Source organism: Desmodus rotundus, chromosome 6, assembly GCF_022682495.2.
Source record: "Desmodus rotundus isolate HL8 chromosome 6, HLdesRot8A.1, whole genome shotgun sequence".
NCBI lineage: Eukaryota > Metazoa > Chordata > Mammalia > Chiroptera > Phyllostomidae > Desmodus > Desmodus rotundus.
In genome coordinates this window covers 26,168,417-26,189,379 of record NC_071392.1, presented here as the reverse complement: position 1 = coordinate 26,189,379, position 20,963 = coordinate 26,168,417, and the positions used below count along the sequence as shown (strand labels likewise).

At 42.8% G+C, this 20,963-nt stretch overlaps 1 protein-coding gene across 16 annotated transcripts in view; it reads right to left on the bottom strand.

Moving 5' to 3' along the window:
- The window catches only part of ICA1 (islet cell autoantigen 1), a 137,684-nt gene that overhangs the window by 84,303 nt on the left and 32,418 nt on the right, over positions 1-20,963 (bottom strand). For all 16 annotated transcript variants that reach the window (XM_053926468.1, XM_053926465.2, XM_053926467.1 and 13 more), the window contains 2 exons: positions 16,014-16,137; positions 11,954-12,152 (listed from right to left, as the gene is read on the bottom strand). In XM_053926468.1, the coding sequence (XP_053782443.1) occupies positions 11,954-12,152; positions 16,014-16,137 (323 nt within the window). The remainder of the gene's footprint in view (positions 1-11,953; positions 12,153-16,013; positions 16,138-20,963) is intronic.

Here is a 20,963-nt window from a genome sequence, read left to right as displayed (position 1 = left end):
CATTGTCTTCCACCACATCACTACTTCTGGCTGTTACTCTTTATTTTAAAGTGGAAGACATGCAAAAAAAAATTTTTTTTTAGAGACAAAGCTAGTTCTTTCAGCAGAAAATTAAAATTAAAAGCAGACGGAGGCCCGGATAATAAGTACCAATAAAATCTCTAGCTGACATAGCTTCCATTTACAAATCGCTGGCTTTTCCTGGCAGGGCCTGGGGAGGGAGGAGGAGGGAGCATCGCCTACGCAGCCTGGATGAGGGAGATATGGAAAGCTTTAAAATTAAAGATGCTTTTGACCTTTCCCTCTGAAACACTTGATTTGTGGTGACCATAATAAAATTCCAGTGAAACCTGAGTACGCTGTGCCGTCTCTGGAAACCCTCTGTCCTTATGCCTCCCAGTCGTGTCTGATTTTGACATGCACACTGTGTTAGTAGGAGCCCAATCCATAATGTGTGCACGAAATGATGTGTGGTTTAGAATCTGCATGCATGTCAACTTCTTTTTAAACTTGAGCATTTAGGAGGCCCTTGTGAGTGTATTAAAAATAAACCCGTAATAAATAAATACTAGGAAGCCAAAGGGCTGTAGTTTGATTTATGGCAATTGATATTACTTTTCAAGAGATTTTAATGACAAAATTAGGGCCCACAGGAGCATAAATATTCCTGATTTTGTTGGTAAAAAAAAAAAACCCTGGAAGGCTACCCATAAAAAGGAACTGATGACATTGCTAGATTTCAGAAATGTAGCAGAAAACAAATTTAAAGAAAAAGAGACGAGAGAAACATTGTAGGGAAAGGTTTTGACTGGGCATGTTAAATAGCAGGAATGAGAATTAGAAGCGAACAGTGAACACAGAAGAAGTTATTAAAACCAGCAGAAAACCTCCAAGTTAAGCGATCAAATGTCAGCCTATAGGATGCTGCAGCCCAGCTCAAAGGCCCTAGTGTGGGGCAGAAAATGCGGAGGCTGTTCCGCTGTGCAAGAGCTGCCCTCTCCCTCTTTGAATCTGTTTTTGGGGAAGAGTCTTCTCTCCTTTCTCACTGGTGTAAAACCCAGAACACGTCCCCTCTAGGATGCAACTGAGGGTAATGGGAAAAGTTATCTACTCACTTTCTCACCTTTTTTCCTTTCTGGTTAAGCATAACTCTGCTTATCCCAGTTTTCTCAGAACAGTGAAGGCTTTTAGAAAGCAGCATTCTCATTGTCTTTGCTGATTTTGGTGGGTTTCCCTCAGGCATTATTTTTGATCCTTTTATCCCTCAGCAACTTAACCACCTCACGTGGCTCTCTCTGCTGAGGGCTCTGAAGATGATTCCATCCTCCAACCTCCTCCAACCAGCTGCCCTATGACATCACCTTTGGAACTTGGCTTCCTGCTGCTGCCTCTAAAACCTGTCTTCTCTCTTCCCTTTTTATCAAAAACTACACAAAAACAAAATTCCTCCCCATTTTTGACCACATAACACTTTTCTGTCATTAGCCCATTCCTTCTACCAACTCGTATCTGTTCTCATTCTAATCTTATTAATCTTCATTATTTTATACACAAATTACTTTAAGGATAATATAGGTGTGTGGCACAAAAGTTAAAAGGCACAAGAAAGCATACAGTAAAACTGCAACCTCATTGTCATCTCTTGTCATCCTACCTCCTTTCATGGGACCCCCCCCTCAGTAACAATCACCACGGCCAGGTTCACTGTCATCTTCCCCCCCTAATTTAAGGGGGAAAAAACTGAAAGAGAACAAGATCTTAAATGTAATCTATTTTACTCCACTAGCTTCTTTGCAGCTTCCCTGTCTATTTGAGAAATTTCCTCATTTATTTCCCATGCGTTAATCTATGGGCTTTTCATGTGGTGCTTCCTCCCTGTATGTGGTATTTTCCACGTCTCTTTGCCTGGGCCTCTCTCAGAACATGATCTAATACTCATGAATGGTTTTTGCGGATAAGAACACAGAGTCCCACCTCTAAATGCCCAGGGGGAAAAAAAAAACTATTTAAAGGAACAAAGCAGGAAAAAAAAACCAACAACTCCATTCCTCAATTTGTTTATATAATTAATCTATCTTGAGAAGTACCCCTTATTCCAGTGTCAGCAGTCACCAGAAACACCACAGGAAGGACGCAGCATCTAAATGACAATGGTTGTCTCGGAATCACAGCTGGGGAGAGAATTTAAATAGATAGATGGACAGATAGATGGGTAGCTGGATAGAAAGAGCCAATCAACTGTGAAGTGTTACCGAGCCCTAAAATCATATTTCATTTGATGGGAACAGAAGCCTGATTAATGCATGTGGGAATTTCATTTCAAAGTTATACCAATGGCCTTTCAAGGACCTGCTTTTTCTTAGGGGCTCCCTGAGTTCAAGTCAAGTGGTTGGGTTTAATATTTTAGGGTGCCTCTATATGGGTTTCATTTATCTTGTGTGGGATAATGACTTAGTTTGGGATAACTGCTGTATGACACAACAATTTTTGTTCTGAAAGTTTTACGCTGGAAGGGTAGCTCACATACTTAAAGCTGCTTTCTGTTTAAGGTTTTACCACAAACTCATTAAAGGAGGCAAAGGGAAGCCCCTCTCTGAGAGGAGCAAGTTGAAGGTGGTGGGGAGCTGTGCGCACTTTAGAGAACAGTGCGCCACCATGGTCAGCCCCAGGCTGGGCAATGTGCGGACTCCCCTGGCCTGCCTCCCTGTTGGATTCGGGTTGTATCAGTTTTCTGGAGGCCAAGGAATCAACAGATTGTCTTTGTTTTCTTAATCTTCACTGATGATATGCTTTTATTGATTTTAGAGAGAAAGAGGGAAGGGGAGCAGGGGAGAAAGAGAGAGAAACATTGATTGGTTGCCTCCTGCTCTCGCCCCTACTGAGGACTGAACCCACAAGCCAGGTATGCTTCCTGACCAGGAATTGAACCTGCAGCCTTTTGGTATGCAGAAGGATGCCCCAACCGACTCAGCCACCCACGCCAGGGCTCTTTTTTTTAGATTTCAGAACTGTGAATGGAAAATACCAGTATTCTATTGTCTATTCTTTCGATAATTCAAACATGGATAGTAAAGCATGGATAAATTTAGGACTTGGGACACAGTGGGTTCGGATTTTCACTGAGAGGCAGGAAAGCTGTGAAAACGATGACAGCCCACGGCTGCATTATGGGACTAATACTGCTTACATCCTGTTAGACTCCTTTTTGGGGCTCACAAAAATAATTTAATGATTTTTTAACGTGCTATTTAAAACTTTTCAATATTCCTCAATGACAAACAAACACGGAATGTAGGTTTTTCCTAAAGCAATCATGACTTAGTGTTTCCTTTCTGAAATATTAACACTCCAGAGCCAATTTATAAATCCAGTCTGAGGTGAAAGTGATGATTTAGACAACCATCAAATCATTTTTTTTTCTGTCACTGAAAAGTCTGGTTGCAAAGAAGAATGTAGTTGAAGAAAATTCTCTCTGACTGGAATAAAAGTAACTTAGAGTACTATAAAGCTACTGGCATTCAGGAAATGGTAGATATATTACTCCCGTTTGAAATTAAATAAAATCCACATTCTATTTTGTGTATCCAAGTAAACCATTTTTAAAAATGGTTTTGCCATTTAAAATGGTAAAAACCATTTTTTAAAAATAAGAATAAAGGCATAGTGAGATGCATTCCCTAAATCATCAACATTTCAAAATGAGAGGAAAGAGGACTAGCTAGGAAAGATGACATTTGAGCTGCTAACCAAAAGGAAGAGGATAATATAGATATGACAGCCTTGGAGACAGACTAGAAAGATAGGAACTGGTAAATCAAACTACTAGAACACAGTGATTTTCCATATAACCATAATCTAAGATGACACCTTCTTCAACAGCGGCCCAAAGCAGACGGAGGCAGATGGAACAGTCTGTGGTTGTTGGGGAGGAGGCGGGGGGAGGGGTGCGGTATGCTGCCCTGGGCACCAGCCATCCCTCTGACCCTGCAGCCAAAAGCACAACGTGATGAAACATGGAAATAAGGAATCGGTCCAACAGAGCCTGGCTGCTGAGGCACCGAAGCCCTTATTATGCGATGGGCTCGCTGTACGGCAGCATTTTGACCTGGAACCTGATGGTTCTACTCAGGCAGATGTAGGTTTGGTACATGATCATCGGTGAAATTGTAGAAACCAGGCTTGCATGGCACACCTAGTACACATAGGGCTGGGGGAGAAAAGCCAGACAATCTGGCAAAAGGAAAGCTATCTCAGGCAGGATCAGTTCACACTTCGATAACTCACTTTTGTCCAGAGTCCACTCTGAAACTTGAGAGCTCAGCAAGCTTCCCCTCAAACAATCAGAGAAATGCCACATGCAAACCCTCGGTATTTGTCTCAAGAGAGAAGCAGTCCTCTCTAACTCCCGCATGAAAAAAATCTGTTTTAAGCCAACACATTAGCTTTTACAGCATTACATATGTTTATTTTAAAAACCGTACCAGTGTTTGCTATTCTTATAGAAATGAGATAATATAAACTAGGAATCACTATATGTAGATGATATCTTCTCCAGGGATAGAATCAAATGACTCCTTGCTTGCAAAGCCTGAGTCTCATTTTTATTCAATAGCAGGATTAAATTTCATGCAGTAATAAAAACATTTATAAGATGCATATTATGTTTGTTTATTATATATTTGGGGTTCAAAGGAGGGTCTGGAAGAGTTATTTGCATACCACGTTCATAGAAACACTATTTATACTAGCCAAGAGGTAGAAGCAACCCAAATGTGTCCCCTGCTAAATAAATGGATAAATAAAATGTGGGGTATACATACAATGGGATACTGCTTAGCTTTAAAAAGGAAGGAAATCCTGCAACATGGATGAACCCTGAAGATATGATGCAAAATGAAATAATCAAGTCATCAAAAGGCAAATACTGCATGATTCCACTTATATGAGATCCCTAAAGTAGTCAAATTCATGCAAACAGAAAGCACAATGGTGGTTACCGGGGGCTGAGGGAGGGGAAAACAGGGATTGGTTGTTGAATGGGTGTTAGAGTTTCCGTTTTGCAAGATGCAAAAGTTCTGGAGATCTGCTGTTCACAACAGTATGTTCACAACAATGTGAACATAGTTATTACTGAACTGGACACTGAAAAGTGGTTAAGGTGGTGCCCTGGCCAGATGGTTCAGTTGATTAGAGCATTGTCCCGTGAAGGCAAGGTTGCGGGTTTGATTCCCAGGCAAGGCACATACATGAATCACCCAATGAATGCATAAATAAGGGGAGTGGCAAATCGATGTTTCTTTCTCTCTTTCCCTCCCTTCTCTCTTTCTCTAAAATCAATAAGTTAAAAAAAATTTAAATGTTTAAGGTGATAAATTTTGTGTATTCTATGATTATTAACTTTTTTGAATTCCCCAAACTTTTTAACTTCAACATGTATTAGAGGTGCCTGTAGACCAGGGCGAGCAAACTCCTTTCTGTGAAGGGACAGAAAGCCAGCATTCTGGCTTTGTGGGCCTCAGTGGTGGCTGACATAACCACGCCGCTCTGCCAGGGTGTTAGGAAAGCAGCCACAGGCCCAAGTAAATGAATGGGTATGGCTGAGTTCCAATAAAAACCTGATTTCCAAAAACAGGCGGCTGGCCTGTGGGTCATAGGTTTCTGACCCTTGCAAAAGTCTTAATATCAAAGTAAGAAATAAACATGGTCAGTCTGTAAACACTGAAGCCTCCTCTACCCAAGAATTATGAGGGAAACATTCTTCTTTTCCAGAGTCTAATATTAGCACAAGGGCAACCAGACCAGGCTGACCCAGCGAGACCAGAACTGCACGGAGTGGGAGGAAAATGCCACACTGACAAAGGGCACGTTAGCCTGCTCCAGGCTCCACTTCTCTACCGATGAGCTTAACAATTTTAGGGCTTAATGATTTGGAGAAAGAATAATAGAAATGTTTTGGCTGGGAGAGAGCTCCAAGAGCATCTAGTACCTGTCTCTCCTTCAGTGGATGAGAACACTGCAATAGACTCAGAGACCTCGCCAAGCTGTCCCAGCTGTTGCAGACAGGGCTAGACACAGAGTAGGGAGCCTTCCCAGCGCTGAGCTCATGCGTCTTCCTCTGCTGTTTCCAGCCAGCCGGCCAGCCAGCCATCAGCTCCGCGAGAGTTATCTGTTTCATGCATGCTATTCCAAATGGTCTTGGCTTAACCCTGAAACTAATTTTTGCTATTCACCAAGTTCAGCAGGGGAAATCAATAATGACACACAAAGCCCCAAAGGCCTCGTCTTGTGAAATTCTGAAATGAAAGCAAGGGTGTAATTATTTGTTCCCTTCCCCATTGTGCCATGTGACAGCGGCATGCTTTTGCTCTGGCCTGTGGGTAGTATAAAGGAACAGCAACCCAAGGGTGGGGTTTAGCAGGTCCATTCAATCTTCTTGGGCACCACAAAACACAGGCACCCTAGTTAAACAACCAAAACAAAACAAACAACACACACACACACACGAAAACCCAACAAATGAAAATGGAGGGCTATGAAACAGATATAATGAAGAGTGTTTGCTTTGCACAAGGAACTTTCTCCTCACCAAAGAACTCAACCCTGGGCATACAATTTTAGAACTAGAGGAGACCGAAGAGACAGCAGGTCAAGCCCCCCACCCTTTTCTGTATGAATTAAACAGAGCCCTGAGATCAAGGTGCTGCTTAAACAGACAGTGTTGATCCATTGCATGGACCCAGAGATGACATTCTCCCCAGTCTTTCAACACTGTGTGCTGGGGTGGGGAGGAGTCTCAGCCCTGCCCTTGGCACCGAACCAAAGCAGAACACTGCTTTCAGCAGGAAAGCTGGAGGGCCCAAGCCAGAGGAAAGGCCTTTATCACAGAACGGGGAGACAGCCGAGTGGTGATTCGCCTGCACTATTACTTGGCGTCTCCAGCTCTCAGGGGACCTGCCCTCCATTGCTAAAAGAGCCCGACCTCTGACAAAGAACAATGATTTCTGCAGTAATTAATGATACTGTCAAATTAATTAACCTGTCTTCGTCCACAGGAAATCCCCCTCTGATGTCAACACTGCTGTTTACTAGTCCTTGACTGCACTCTATAGCCCTGAATCTTCCGTCAGGATGCGGGGACACCCCTGACTGATGACCCTAATAAGGCCCCACACCTATTTAGCCACCACCATTTCTTAATAAAACCTTCTCCCAGTAACAGATCCTTCGATAACATGACTTTGGTGAATTAACAGCTCTTGAAAGTCGAACACTATTTTAAATAGCTACCAGCCTGGGAATACCAGGGCACCACTCCCATCCCTTACCTTTTAGACGCCCTTCTGAAGCGCAGTGATGGAACACTAGACACAGGCTGTGGGGTTCATTATAAATAGGCCCCATTAAAATGCCAGCTCTCTGTCCTTGGCTATAAGGACTCCAACTCATGGAGATGCCCACGTGTACATTTCCATATTATCTCTTTAGAGGGTTCAGAACTATTTCCTTACACCTAACGCAGCTTTTATTCCATTTAGAATAATTACCCTCCATCCCATTTCTGACTTTCAAGAAAAACAAGACACTTAATTGACCACAGGAGGACTCTCTCAGGGACATCGGCTGCGAAAGCTCTGCTGTGAGCTCACAGCTTAAGCTGATGTAATCGGCTACAAGAAGCTGGCTTCTATTTTTAAATTATACCCTTTCACTCTGCCTTCAAAGGGCACATATATCACACATTGTAACTGCTCATAAAATACTTCATGGTGTAGCCTCCTGTCCATTTCCCTGCTGGCGTGAGTCACACCGTCAGGAGGGGCTTCCAAGGACACACGGCCTCCCCGCCCACTCACGTTCATCTACCCTTTCCTATTATTTGGTCTTTAGGAGAACAGCTACATATGGCCACTCTCCAGGTGTCTTGTTTATCACGGTAATTTTGACAAGGAACAGATGACTAGCAGGGTCCTTCTTGGGGGCTGGGATCGAGCTTTTCCACCTCTTCGCATTTCCATCCCCAAACACAGGCATTTGCTACATGCTTATTAATGTTGCTGCCGAGTGCTCTGTCATCAGCCCCGGTGCTTCAAAGCACGCCAGAATGGAAACAGATTATTTACTTCGTTTAATTTTAAGTTGTTCATTCGTCATTTCAGTCGGGCTTACTGTGTGCTATTCAAAAAGTTTTTTTTAGCATTTGGAAAACACTATGAAAACAGCCTTAATAGGATGCAAAAGTACCCTTGACCGTGCTATTTATTTATTTATACTTTTTGTGCTCATCTCTAAAAAGAATGAAGAACTCAGTAGTAGAAGTGGTGCTAGGATGGAGTCTGGGAAAGGTCAGGACAGTCTATTTCTTGGGCTACTGCTCACTCCACTGGCACCCCAAGCCTCCTGCAACCCTCCCGGACTCAAGGCCTGAGTCCTCCACATGAGAATCTGACTGAGCTACCACTAATAGAGATTTAGTCATGCCCCTCCCCTTCTCAAACCCTTCCATCCCCCCCCACCATTCCGCCAGCCCTCTGGGACATGTCCCTTGGCTCTGCTGACCTTTGCAGCCCCCAGTCCGGGCACTGCCATTCCCACACCCACTGTACCTTCTGTGACTTTCAGGTCCTCAAAGTGCTTTCCCCTAAAGGCTTTTATCCCAGTTGCTTCCTCAGCCTAGAGCTCTGCTCTGCTGTCCCTACTCCCTGCACCCAACTCCTTCCCACTCCCCCTTCACATCTTGTTTAGATGCCACTTCCTCCAGTAGCCCTTGTGGGTGGCAGCACATGCTACCTCAGATGACGGTCCATTGTACTGCGCCGTGCTTACCTGCTCCATCCCCAAGTGACTACACATGACAGGAAGCCAGGAATCACGTCTGTATCACACTCATGGCCCAGCACACAGTGGGGCTTCGCTATCGTTGGTTGGGTGAATGAATAAATGAGTGAGTGCATCCTAAAGGTGGCAATCAAGGGATCCCATCTGTGAGGTATGAATTAGAATTCTGTCTCCTCAGAAAGTGCAAACCCAACAGAAATTATAGCAAAGTACTACTTTAGTCCAAGATTCACCAGCTGAACCATGACAGTGGCAGGCAGAGACTCTGGGGAGACAGAAATTCCCCACCCCACAGTGCCACCTAAGGAGCCACCCGCAGCTCAACCTCCCATCCAGTCGACTGAGAATTAACACTTTCCTGAGAGATTACCAAAGGTCTGTTTAACATCAAATCCTAACTGGGACAAAATGAAAAAGCTTGCTCAAAATTAAATTCCGCGTTATGAACTCCACATGAACAGCAAACTCCACAATTTGAATTCATTCCAAAGAGAGCAGCAAGCCTCAGATTAACAACGTTACTTCTCACCTGCCAAACCACACATGTCAGTTTCAAAAATATCTTAAGGTCAGTTGCACGTGATGAGCATGCTCTAGAGGTTTGAGAAACATGCTTCTGGCACTTCAAGCTCAATGGCTAAAATCTGGCCATCGGTATCAGTACTAACTAGAAGACAGGTGCTGGACTGGCCATGGGGAGAAGGCAATAAAGAGAACCAGTCCAGTCTCTGTCCCCACGGAGAGTCCAGCCTCATCAAATAAATACTTGCATTTGACTTCGTAAAAAAATTCCTTCCCACCCTGGCCAGGTGGCTCAGTTGGTTGGAGCATCATTCCATACAGCCAAAGGTTACAGGTTCGATTCCTGGTCAGGGTACATACCTATGTTAAGGGTTTGATCCCCAGTCAGGGCACCTATGGGAGGCAACCGATCAATGTTTCTCTTTCACAGTGATATTTCTCTCTCTCTTTCTCTCTCTTCCTCTCTCTCTAAAATCAATAAACATATTCTCTGGTAAGGATTAAAAAAAGATTCTTTCCCTAAATCCTAAGTACACGACGTTCTGCTATTAAATTAAATCCAGGGCACATGGGACAGGGGTAAGGCATCGATTCGCTACTTCGGTATGGCAAATGAATTTTTTCAACCATACTTTCCAAAATCAACAGACTGATGACAGTAGAGAGCGGGTGATGTTTCAACATGCAAACCAAAATGACGAAGGGCTTGGTTTCTATTTCATCCTCTCACAGCTAGTAACTACCTTCCAAAACAAAACAAAACAAAACACAAACAAAAGAAACCCAATTCCACGTGAAATTCTCCAGCCTTCCAGAATAAGTTTACTTTTATTATCTGGCACATAGAATGTGTTTAATAAATGTTTGTTGAATGAATAAATCACAGGAGAGGCATTACTATGAAAATATCCTTTTTAATTTTAGGTATGTTCTTCAACTTCCTCTTAGGAAAACAATTATGCATGGTTTTCTGGGATTCTGGCTTTCATTTCCCTGTCTAGCCCTGGGCTAGTCACTTCAGATAGGCACTACTTTCTTCAACCGTAAAGTGAAATCTGTGTCCTGGTTATTCTGAGGCTCCAAGGATGTCCGTGGTTGTAAAGCTGTAAAGTTGTATCTGTGGGGTGTAGTGCCCACCGATAATGTTGAGAGCTTTCCCCCCTCTTTCTCTTTTTAACTCCTCCAGTCCATCCTCTGTCCTCCCCCAACTCCCAAATAAAGTGGCAAAGGCAAACCCAATTGTGTGCCTGCTAAGAAAGTCAGGAAACCCTGGGCTCACCAACATGTAGCGACCAACTCTTGAACAAAGTTTTATTTACTGTGCAGGGGCTCTGGTGTTCTCTTTTATAGAACGAGTGAGTCTCACTAGCTCATTTATTAAAGGAATTTTCGGTTCTGATTTCCCATGAGCTCAGAAGCCTGCCTCACCAAGAAGTTAGACGCTGCTAACACATTAAGGTCATCCATGATCAGAAATAAAATGGGCTCTGATTTCCTTCACAGAGAGGGATTCTAAATCACAAACAAGAATGCGACTTGACTTTTAGAAGAATGTGTATGAATCCAATACCTAGGTCAGGAATTGGTGACCTGATTCTTAAGTAACAGAAGGCCTCTCCTCCCCCTCCCACTGCACACCTCCCATCCAGCACATCCCACACACCCCATACATCTACCTCCTGTGGACCAGCAGGGGTTCCCATTCACAACTCTCCAATGATGTACTTACAAAGAAATCTGGAAATTTTAAGCAATATCATTGAATCATTTGAAAGGAGTAACGACAGTTGAGAAATATTACGTGAAATCTAACATTTGCTTCATATTTTTGTCTTTCACATCCCGAAATATATCTTAAGGCGACCAAACAAAGAACCCAAGACTATCCACACAACAAAAATCTCGCTGCACTTTCATAAATTCTAAGTGCATGACTCCCACCTAGTGGTGGGATGTATCTTGACCGAATCTCCAAACAGTTAAACAGATGCAAACTAATAAAAATCCAAGGGAACAGTGTTCTCTGCTGCTCATTGGTTATTTCAGGGAAATTTAGGAGCCTACATACACATCTCCTCAGCTATGTATTTTCCTCAAATTTCTGAAGAGATCTTTTTCAGATGGAGTCAATGACCAAGGTTTGATCCTCCAATTAAACCCTACTGCTTCTGAACCAATTCACAAAACAAAGGAGCATTATTATTCTATTAATTTTAATATTCATTAGTAATCAAAAAAGATTTCCACAATAGCCTGTTCTCCCTTCCATTTTCATTTGATCTAATCCTGATTAGTTATGCATGAAAAAGCATTTAAAAGTGACAATCTTACAAGAAGTGCACATTACGTGAAAGTCTGACTTCAATTAGAACCAGTAGTAACTAAGTCCCAGCGATTTCCAGCTGTCTCTTTGCTCTTATCCTCAGAGAATTATAGATCACATTAATTGGTATTCTGTCATATAAAAAGACACCAGCGATGATTAATTGCATCCTTGGTGCTTTTGAGTTATGTCCTCTTCCGTAGAGGCATTGAGATCACACCTCCTTACCTTCCAGCAGGTGCCCCTTGTGGTGACCCTCGTCAAGTCCCCTACCTTCCTGAACTTCTCCATCTGCTTGTAGAGGTCTGGATCGAGCTCCTGGGACACGTCCTTCATCCACAATAATGCCCCTCTGTACTCTGTCCGGCACTGCTCCATGCGGTTCACCGTCAGCCAAGTGTCTGAGATGGCCCGATGCCGAAAAGTCTCCACTTCTTGGTGAAATCGACACAAAGGGTTTCGCAAGGCCAACCTAGACGGTGGATAAAGCCCCAGTCTTGAAATTCAGTGGGCTAGTGATTGGAATCATTGACGGTTTACCAATCTTAAACTCATGGGCCTAACACAATGCCCAGGACACAGACAATGCTATAGAAATGTTTGGTGAATTATAACTGAAATGTGAACGGATGAGTCAACCAGGGATGATTAGCCATGTGCTCATCTCTTAGGCTACTGTTACTTCACTGTATTGTTGGGACATCTTCCCATCAGTATTGTTGGGCGTGGTGTCGTGCCTGGGCAACGAGTACTCATTTGAAGCTGGAACCAATCCTGTGTGAATGGAGAAAGGCCAAGGACTGACCATTTCCCATGTCTACTCTGGGCCACTCCCTGCCCGCTGCTCCTCTGAAGCCTGGCTCTTTAAGGAGGGACGACTGTGCATGGGGTCGCCCTGGCCACTGTGGAAGGCTTTCCAAAGGCCTGGGCACCTGCTCCTTGTTCCAACAGTCAGAGGATGAAGCACACGCAGAAGCGTTTGTAAATGGTCTGGGAAGAGGGAGAAGTGCATGCACGCAGGGTTTCCTGTGTTAGGCACTTGCAGATAGGATTGCGATTTGATCCTCATGAAAAGACAAAACTCAAGGATACCACACCAGACATGAAAGGATATCATACAATGACATGGGTATAAAATAATCATAATATTGGTTATATCATACTATCATTTATTCAGCAAAAAAAAATAATAATGCTTGATGCATCTCAAACTTTGGATAAAACATGTATTCTGGGGGGAAAATACTCTCTTTGTCTCTTCCTACCCCAAACAGTAATGTCAGATGAATTGCACTCTTAAAAAAAGAGTCATCTGCATGAAGTTGCAGGGCAAACGTTCAAAAAATAAAAATAAGATGCATATTTACATTTCAATTTAAATGTAAACCTGTCTAGCTGGGACAATGGTGTCTGTGAGCTGGAGTCAGCCCCGGGCGGCTGCATCCAGGCCAGCCAGGCCTCCCACGTGTACCGCACGATAAGGTATGGATACAGCCATACACTGTTTAAGGGAAAACAACCCTTTTAGTATTTAGGTGTTTTGTCTATAAAGCACTGTATTTAAGTATTCAGCACTTCCTTAAAAACAGTTTGCTCACATCGTCCTAGCCAGGTGTTGCAAGTTGTTTTCAAAGACATACTGTGCCATAAAGTAAGCCTGTGCTTCATCACCACCGGGTTAAATTTAATACTCACCATTCATCAAACTTGAATGAGCAGTCGTAGCAACGACTGCCAAGTGCAACAGTAACACAAATGCCGGTGCGGAGGTTTATAAAATTGAAGACTTCTACTGAAAGGGAGAGAGAGTCCTCAGCTATCCCCCAAGGATCCTGTTTATTTCTGGACTCTTTTTTGCTTCCCTTGGATTTTGCCACTTTTTCTAAACTGGCGGAAAAGAGGCTTGTGAGTAAAATAATCTCCATTTCTTTGGCTGTTGTCAAGCTGGACGAAAACGTGTGAAGATGTAATGGCATGGTGATAGTGATTAAGATCTTGAAGGAAAGAAAAAGGCACATAAAAGCACCTCGGGTTTTTTTTTTCCTGTCACTTGCTGCATGTAAGATGAGAAAGGTGAACACTTCTTCGCTTGTGGTGCTAGGGACTGAGTCCGACCAAGGAAAAACTCAGGAACTGGAACCACCTGGTCGCAGTTTAAAGACTGACCCATGTTTTCATTCATGAAGATCTACCCAATGGGAATCATTGATACGGTGCCTAAAGGTCTACTCCAAAGACATTTACCCTTCAGTAGGTAGTGCACGGGAGGTCTCGGGTGCACTGTATTATGGCGCGCCTGGATGATGAAATACTGTGTTACAAATATTTATTTTTTAAAAACGTATATATAGGCATAAAAGGTGGTTAGTGTTATTTGATCAGCAAAATAAATTTGCTAAATAATGCAATACTATCCAAAAATTGTATGGTATGATGCTGATTATGTTAAAAACAAATTCTGGCATACCCCAAAATACATCTATTCAAGGTCTGAGAAGTGACTTCATGAGAGCGGAGGTAACCCTCCTCCTCCCTCACGTTCAGCAGGACTGGTTGGGGTCCACGTGCCCGGTGAGCAGCCGAGTACCACGAAAGCAGAGGCGCCCTGCAGGAGGCCACCTTCCAAACTGCAAAGTTGTCCACACTGCATTGAATTATGGACATGGGACAGGCTGCTAGTGTATAGCAGTGATGCTTTCTTGTATCATTTGCATTGTTTTTGTTGATTTCTTTTACTGTTTTTATCTGTATCCAAAGGTTAGCTTATATAAATTTAAGGTACCAAACGTGTGCTGTGCGAGGTAATTTGGTACACAAGTGTGAAAGTACGAAAGGGTGCCACTAGTGAGCCATATTATAAAATAATCATGGCATCAGTAATGGTAGCTTTTGTGGTGATGTGTACAGGAATTTAGCATTGTTTTGCATGAATGGTTGCTAATTTTGGCATGGGGGTCTATATAAGAATTTTCCCACTGAAATTAGTAATAACTATATGCTTAACATATGAGAATATATGAATGTTTTTTCAAGAATCAATTACCCTTTTAAGGCCGTGGAAAGCATATATGATAGAAAGTATCAAGTGATCATCTCTATTAAAATTTTAGTTGTTTTTGAATTCTGCCCTTTGGGGTTTTCTTTGTTTTTAAATTTTTCTAGAATGAGTAAGTATTATTTTTATAAGAAAAACAGATATAATAAGATTAAAAGGTGTAATTCAAGATTATATAGAAACCTTTCTTGGAAAACTGGGGTAAAGAACTATTAGCAATGGCTTCATTCAACTAGGAAAGCTGGCATTACCCACAAGGCCAGAGTCCAAATGTCATTAGGAAGAACCAAAATGCCCCGGAGTGGGATCACTGGAAAACCGACACAATTGGTCTCTTTTCTACTCCACCTTCCTCGGTTTTCACAGAGACACTTGTGCAACAGGCCTGCTCTTGGCCCACAGCGAGAGAAAGCAGGAAGAAGAAATTAACAGGGAAGAAATTGTTGGACAATAAGTGAAATTTTTGTGGCCTAAATATTTTTGGAAAATATCTCTAAGCCTTCTTTAGGTGTCATCCTGCCTAATATTAGTGTGCGACATTTTTGGAGGCCCGTTATTTACTGGGGGAGGAGGAGGAGAGGAGTGGCAATTTCTCGGATGCCAAATGCAACTAGATGCAGCGGCTCCTGCTTGTCCTACACCGATGGTAAAAACACGTCATGGTAGTGACAAATAAAAGAAGTCACTGATCTAGTGCAGTCTTCTCTGCACCAGAGCTTCTTGAACTTGAACGTGCATCCAAATCAACTGGGGATCTCGTTGAAATGCAGACTGGGACTCCACAGTTCTGCAATGGGGCCTAAATTCTGCATTTCTGATACACTCCCAGGTGGGACTGTGGGTATTGTTGTCCAGGGTCTGAGCAGAATGGCTCAGGCATTTTGAACAATACTGCTCTCAAGTTAATTGGTCCACCGAGAGCAGAGGAGGAACCCTTCCACCTGGTCTCCTGCTTCGATCAGCTGCAGCAAGAGGACCAGACTGATTGCTATGAGCAATGCTCAAGGTCCAATATGAGCCTAGGACAGCCCTCAGTGATTGGCGTATAAAATGCACCCTACAGACCAGAAGAAATACGAAAAATATTTTAATTTTAATATGGAGGGAAAAAGATCATGCCTATTAATCAGAAAATAAATAAAGACTAACAACGAGAACAGAATAGTGTGTGTTGAGCAAGAGCCTTCTAAAGAACAATGGGCAATTCTCCTTCATGAGTAACTGGGTCCCACAGTCTCAGCAGATCCCCTAAATAGAGCCCCAAGGAAGGCCACACACCTTTGCTGGGAAGAAAAGCAGAGGGCCTTTCCCGTCGCTTGCATCATTTTTCCTGCTCTGGTTTTATCTTGGAAGCCTTGGGATCGGAGAAATTTTCCCAGTTCGTTTTCTTCTTGGGACAAGACTGATGAAGAAAAGACCAAAAAGAGCCATGAACAATGAGCATTTTTATACAGAGAGAGAAGGAGAGGGACAAATCACAAGGTCCTCTCTCTTCTAGAGTCAAAGACAAGGTGAAATTAAATCCAAGTGACAGGCTACGAGGTACGCTCCCTGCCCCCTCCATTTAACTTTCACGCTGTTCTTCCCTTTACAAAAACGAGAGATCAAATTCACTTGAGTACATCTGTCCATGCGCTTGGTGCCCTGTAATTAGAACCAGAAAATGACCTCTGCACTGAAAAGCGAGCCGATAATGTGCTGCTTCAAGCCGAAATGAAAAAGTTGAGTTTGTCAAGTATGACTGTGGGAATGTTCTGAGGCTGCCTCTAATGGAGGGCCAGTTTCCTTCTGGTTTTCTCTCTTGCTGACTTTTTGATCTCTGCTTTCTGAGTTACATTCTACTTGATTATAAAGCAATTCGAACACCTTATCCATGACCTAGGTTTTTGGTTGGTGGAGGGGGATAAGGAGTGAGGGTGGGTAGATTGATGGCTTGGTGGATTTTTTAAATGCACAGCTGGAACCACATCTAAATTGGTTATGTCTAATCTGGGTCTTATTTTTTTTAATTGATGTATAATTGACATACAACATTATATTAACTTCAGGTATACATCATAATGATTTGATTTTTTTTTTTAGATTTTATGTATTTATTTTTAGAGAGAGGGGAAGGGAGGGAGAAAGAGAGGGAGAGAAACATCAATGTGTGACTGCCTCTCACATGCCCCCTACTGGGGACCTGGCCTACAACAGACTGGAAATCGAACTGGCGACCCTTTGGTTTGCAGGCCGGCACTCAATCCACTGAGCTACACCAGCCAGGGCTATTGGTTCTTCTTTTTAAAGACACCCTCAGATGGCACTATTGGTGAGATAGTGACTGGTACAAGCTATCTACAGATTGATTTGGCAGTAAGTATAAATGTCTCTTTTGACATTGCACTTCTGTTAGGAACACATCCTAAGGAAGTAGCAAATGAGCACAGAGAGGTGTATGCAGAGATAATCATACCATCATTATTTACAACGGCAAAACACTCTTTCTCCCCATAGAAGAGACAGCGTCATCAAACGCAACCGCTCATCCCGAAGGCACACTCACTGATGGCTGATGAGGGCGACACTGAACTTCCTGGAATGTGGTATTTTTCTCTAAACACAGGATTTGCTATGGACCTATTCAGAACACCACTACTCTTATCTCACAATTCTGTATTGTTTTTATACATCGTGTGTCTCTAAAATTGTTTTTTAAAATTTATTTTTTTTTTTTTAGAGAGGGGGAAGGGATGGAGGAGAGAAATATTGATGTGAGAGAGACACATCCATTGGTTGGCTCTCATACACACCCCCACAGGGGACCAAACTTGCAACCTAGATATGTGCCCTGACTGGGAATCGAACCTGCGACTTTTCAGTTCATAGGCTGATGCTCTACACAACTGAGCCACACCAGCCAGGCCTAAAACTGCTTTTTAAATATTTGTTCTTGTTCGTTTTCATGAACCATTCAGACTTTTTTGAGAATGCACCCTGTTCTTCACACAACATCTCCAACAACGGCTGTAGAATGTTAGCCAGGGACCACAAATCCAAAGGTGAAGGTTAAACTCTCTAGTGCTTCCTTATTAATCTGTGACCGTGGTTCACTCTACACATACCAGAGGAAAAGAGGCTTTAAGAATCTATTCTTCCCAAGAGATGAATGAATGACTATGGATCTTCCTCTTTGGTCTCTCAAAATCAAGTTCATTGTTCAAAGTCCAGCTCAACAACTAGTTCTCTGTGAAGCAGTTGATCCCTATTTCTGTATGACAGCAGTGTTCTCTGGGCATCTGGTATTAGAGTATTTCCACCGAGACTGGAAGCTTTCTCAGGACAGGGACCTCATGCAAACTATGGATTCCCCAGGCAAACACTTGTGACATTGAATTAATTGTAACTTTTCCACTGTTATCCCTGTGCACTTTGTTTCACTTTAAATGCTTATTTGATATTTATGCCATAGTTCTATGTCGCTTTAAAAAGTTCCTATAATTATAAGAAGTTTTTTTTATAAAATATACTTGTTTATATACCTTTCACTCCTCCTTCTCTTCACTTACTAATGTGAGACTCACTCAACCCCACAGTGACTCTACTCTGTCCTACATACAGCAAGTTCATATTTTTGTTCATAACAGCACAAGGCTACAGTCACCTTTTTTACCTTGAAGCCTCAAGTCACACACAAATGAACGCATTCAGCCTAAGGCTAGGAAGAAACTAATTCATGGAACCTGAATGATTACATGAAATGCACTCTTTCCTAAATAAGCCTAAGTAGGCTGAAGCATTTGAAAAATCATGTTTGATCACTTTGTGCACTTGAGGGTTGAACTTGGAGGGGCTGGGGAAGTAAACAGGCTTCAGTTTAAGAGCTAGTCTCTGGTTATTGGTAGTGCTGCTCAGAGGGCGAGGGGAAGCGTCTGAGCCGAAGACCCAGTGACGGCCCTCATTTTCTGAGCTGTGCATTTCCTGATGTTAATTGTAGAAATGCAAATACTGAAATTAACTGATAGACATTTGAAATTCTTCTAAGGCACACATAACTCACACTCAAATGTGTGAAAACTCACACATTTATACTTAAAAGTTTTCACTTTATTGGCGTTTAACAATTCAGAGACAAATAAAAACCTATTCACATTTAATTGCTGATTAGATTTTCAGATGTGCCCCCAAAAGGCAACTAAAGAACTATAAAAGCAATTAGCTTGGCAATATTAACTCACTCAGCATAGAGTGAATTAATTTATAGACGCATGAGGTACCTGCTCTAATGAAGCTTACATTCAAGAAGCAGGAGATAGAAAATTAAAAAAAAAAACATAATCACAAGTTCAGTGTCAGAGAGTAAGAGAAATTAGTAGATGCTTTTGACTGGTGGTCAAGGAAGATATATCTGAGCCAGTGACCAGGATGGTGAGCTCTGACTGACAGGAAGGGGCCACTGATGAGACCATCAGGGCAGGGACTCTCCGCAGAGAGAAAACAAGGAGGGCAAAAGGCCTCAGGTGCCACAGTGGGTAAGGACAAAAGTGGCCAGAGGGGAGAGCTGGGCTGCTTACATAGGAATTTGTGAGCCATGGTATGGAAGTTTGGATCTTATTGTAAGTGCTACTGGGGGCTTTTCAGCAGAGAGACCGTATGTTCCAATGCGCATTTTAAAAAACTTTTAATTTTGAAATAATTTGGGGATTATAGAAAAGCTCTAAATGGACTGCAGAGTTCCTGCACACACCCCCGTCAACTTCCCCTATGTTAGCACCTGACAGCACACGGAGTGAGGATCACATCGAGGAAACGAACACTGGGGCAAGGCTGCCGGCTAAACCACAGCCTGATCTGAATCTTACTAGCATTCTCATTAATGTTGTTTTTCTGATCCAGGGTCCAGTCAGTCCTGGATCCCACGTTGCACTGAGATGTCAAGTCTCCTTAGTCTCCTTCAATCTGTGACAATTCTCTTTCCCGTCTTTCAAGACCTGGATGCCCTTTAGAAGTACCTCCAGGTATTGTGTAGAATCGCCCTCAATAAGCGTTTGTCCAATTTCTCATATTAGACTGGGTTACAGATGTGTAGGCAATGAACCACACAGGTGGAGGGCATGGGGTTTGGGCTGCAAGACGTCAACACACATGTTCACCGGTGAGGTTCAGCTCGATCACTTCTTCAGGTGCTTTACTGGGTCTCTCTAGTGTAAATTTATGGTTTTCCCCTTTTGTAATTATTAAAAGTCTTGGTGTGTGGGGGGATACACAAGACTATGTGAACATCCAGTTTCTCCTCAGATTTTCATTCACGAATTACACCATCTTTCAGTGCATCCTAACTGTCGCAATTCTTACTGTGGAGTTTTCCGCATGATGATTTTGTGGCTCCCTCCTTCTTTCTATATTTATTAATTGGAGTTATTTTGTCAGGAAGAGCTGTCTCTCCTCCTCTTTTGTTTATTTACACTTAGACCTTATGGATATTCATTTTACTTTATGGGTTATAATAATCCAATACAATCATTATTTATTTTGTTGCTCACACTGTCCAGCTCTGACTCCTGGAAGCTCCAGGAGAGCGGCCCCATCGCTCTCTGACTGCAGTGGAGACAACAGGCTGGAGGGGTCAGGGGTGGATGCGGGGATGCCAGGGAGGAAGCTGGTGCAGCACATGGAGAGAGTGATGGTGGTGGCCTGGGCTAGGATGGAGGCAGGGAAGATGCAGACAGGAAGGAGAACCTGAAGGCTGTTGAGGTGACAAAATGGACCTGTAACTGAGACTGACTGGATGTGGACAGAGAAGTGGTGGGGGGCATGTGCCTCACGTATCTTGACTTCCTCGCTGCTCAAGGATGCGGAGTTACAGCCCTGGAAAAGCTGAGCTCCAACACTTAGTAAATGGCAATCTACAGAATTCTGCCTGTCGGTCTTAGGGTTTTGTGCTTATCCCCAAGTAGTCTTAATGAAAGATTACTAATGAAGGGAAGTGACCGACTGTTAATTTGTGATTGTTGGAGAGGGGTCTGGCAGCAGTCAGAAGCAGAAAATCTTCCCATTTAGTCTCAGAAATATAGAAACTGTGCTATTAAATCACCTATAAAAACAAAACAAAACAAAAACCCAACCCCAGACACCTTGATATTTAGCATTTCAGAGGTAATTTTGTTGGTAATGATTTTAAGACAGGATCACCATAGAAAAGTCTTCTTCCCTAATAACCCGACATCCAACAGAAAAATGTGGAGGAAG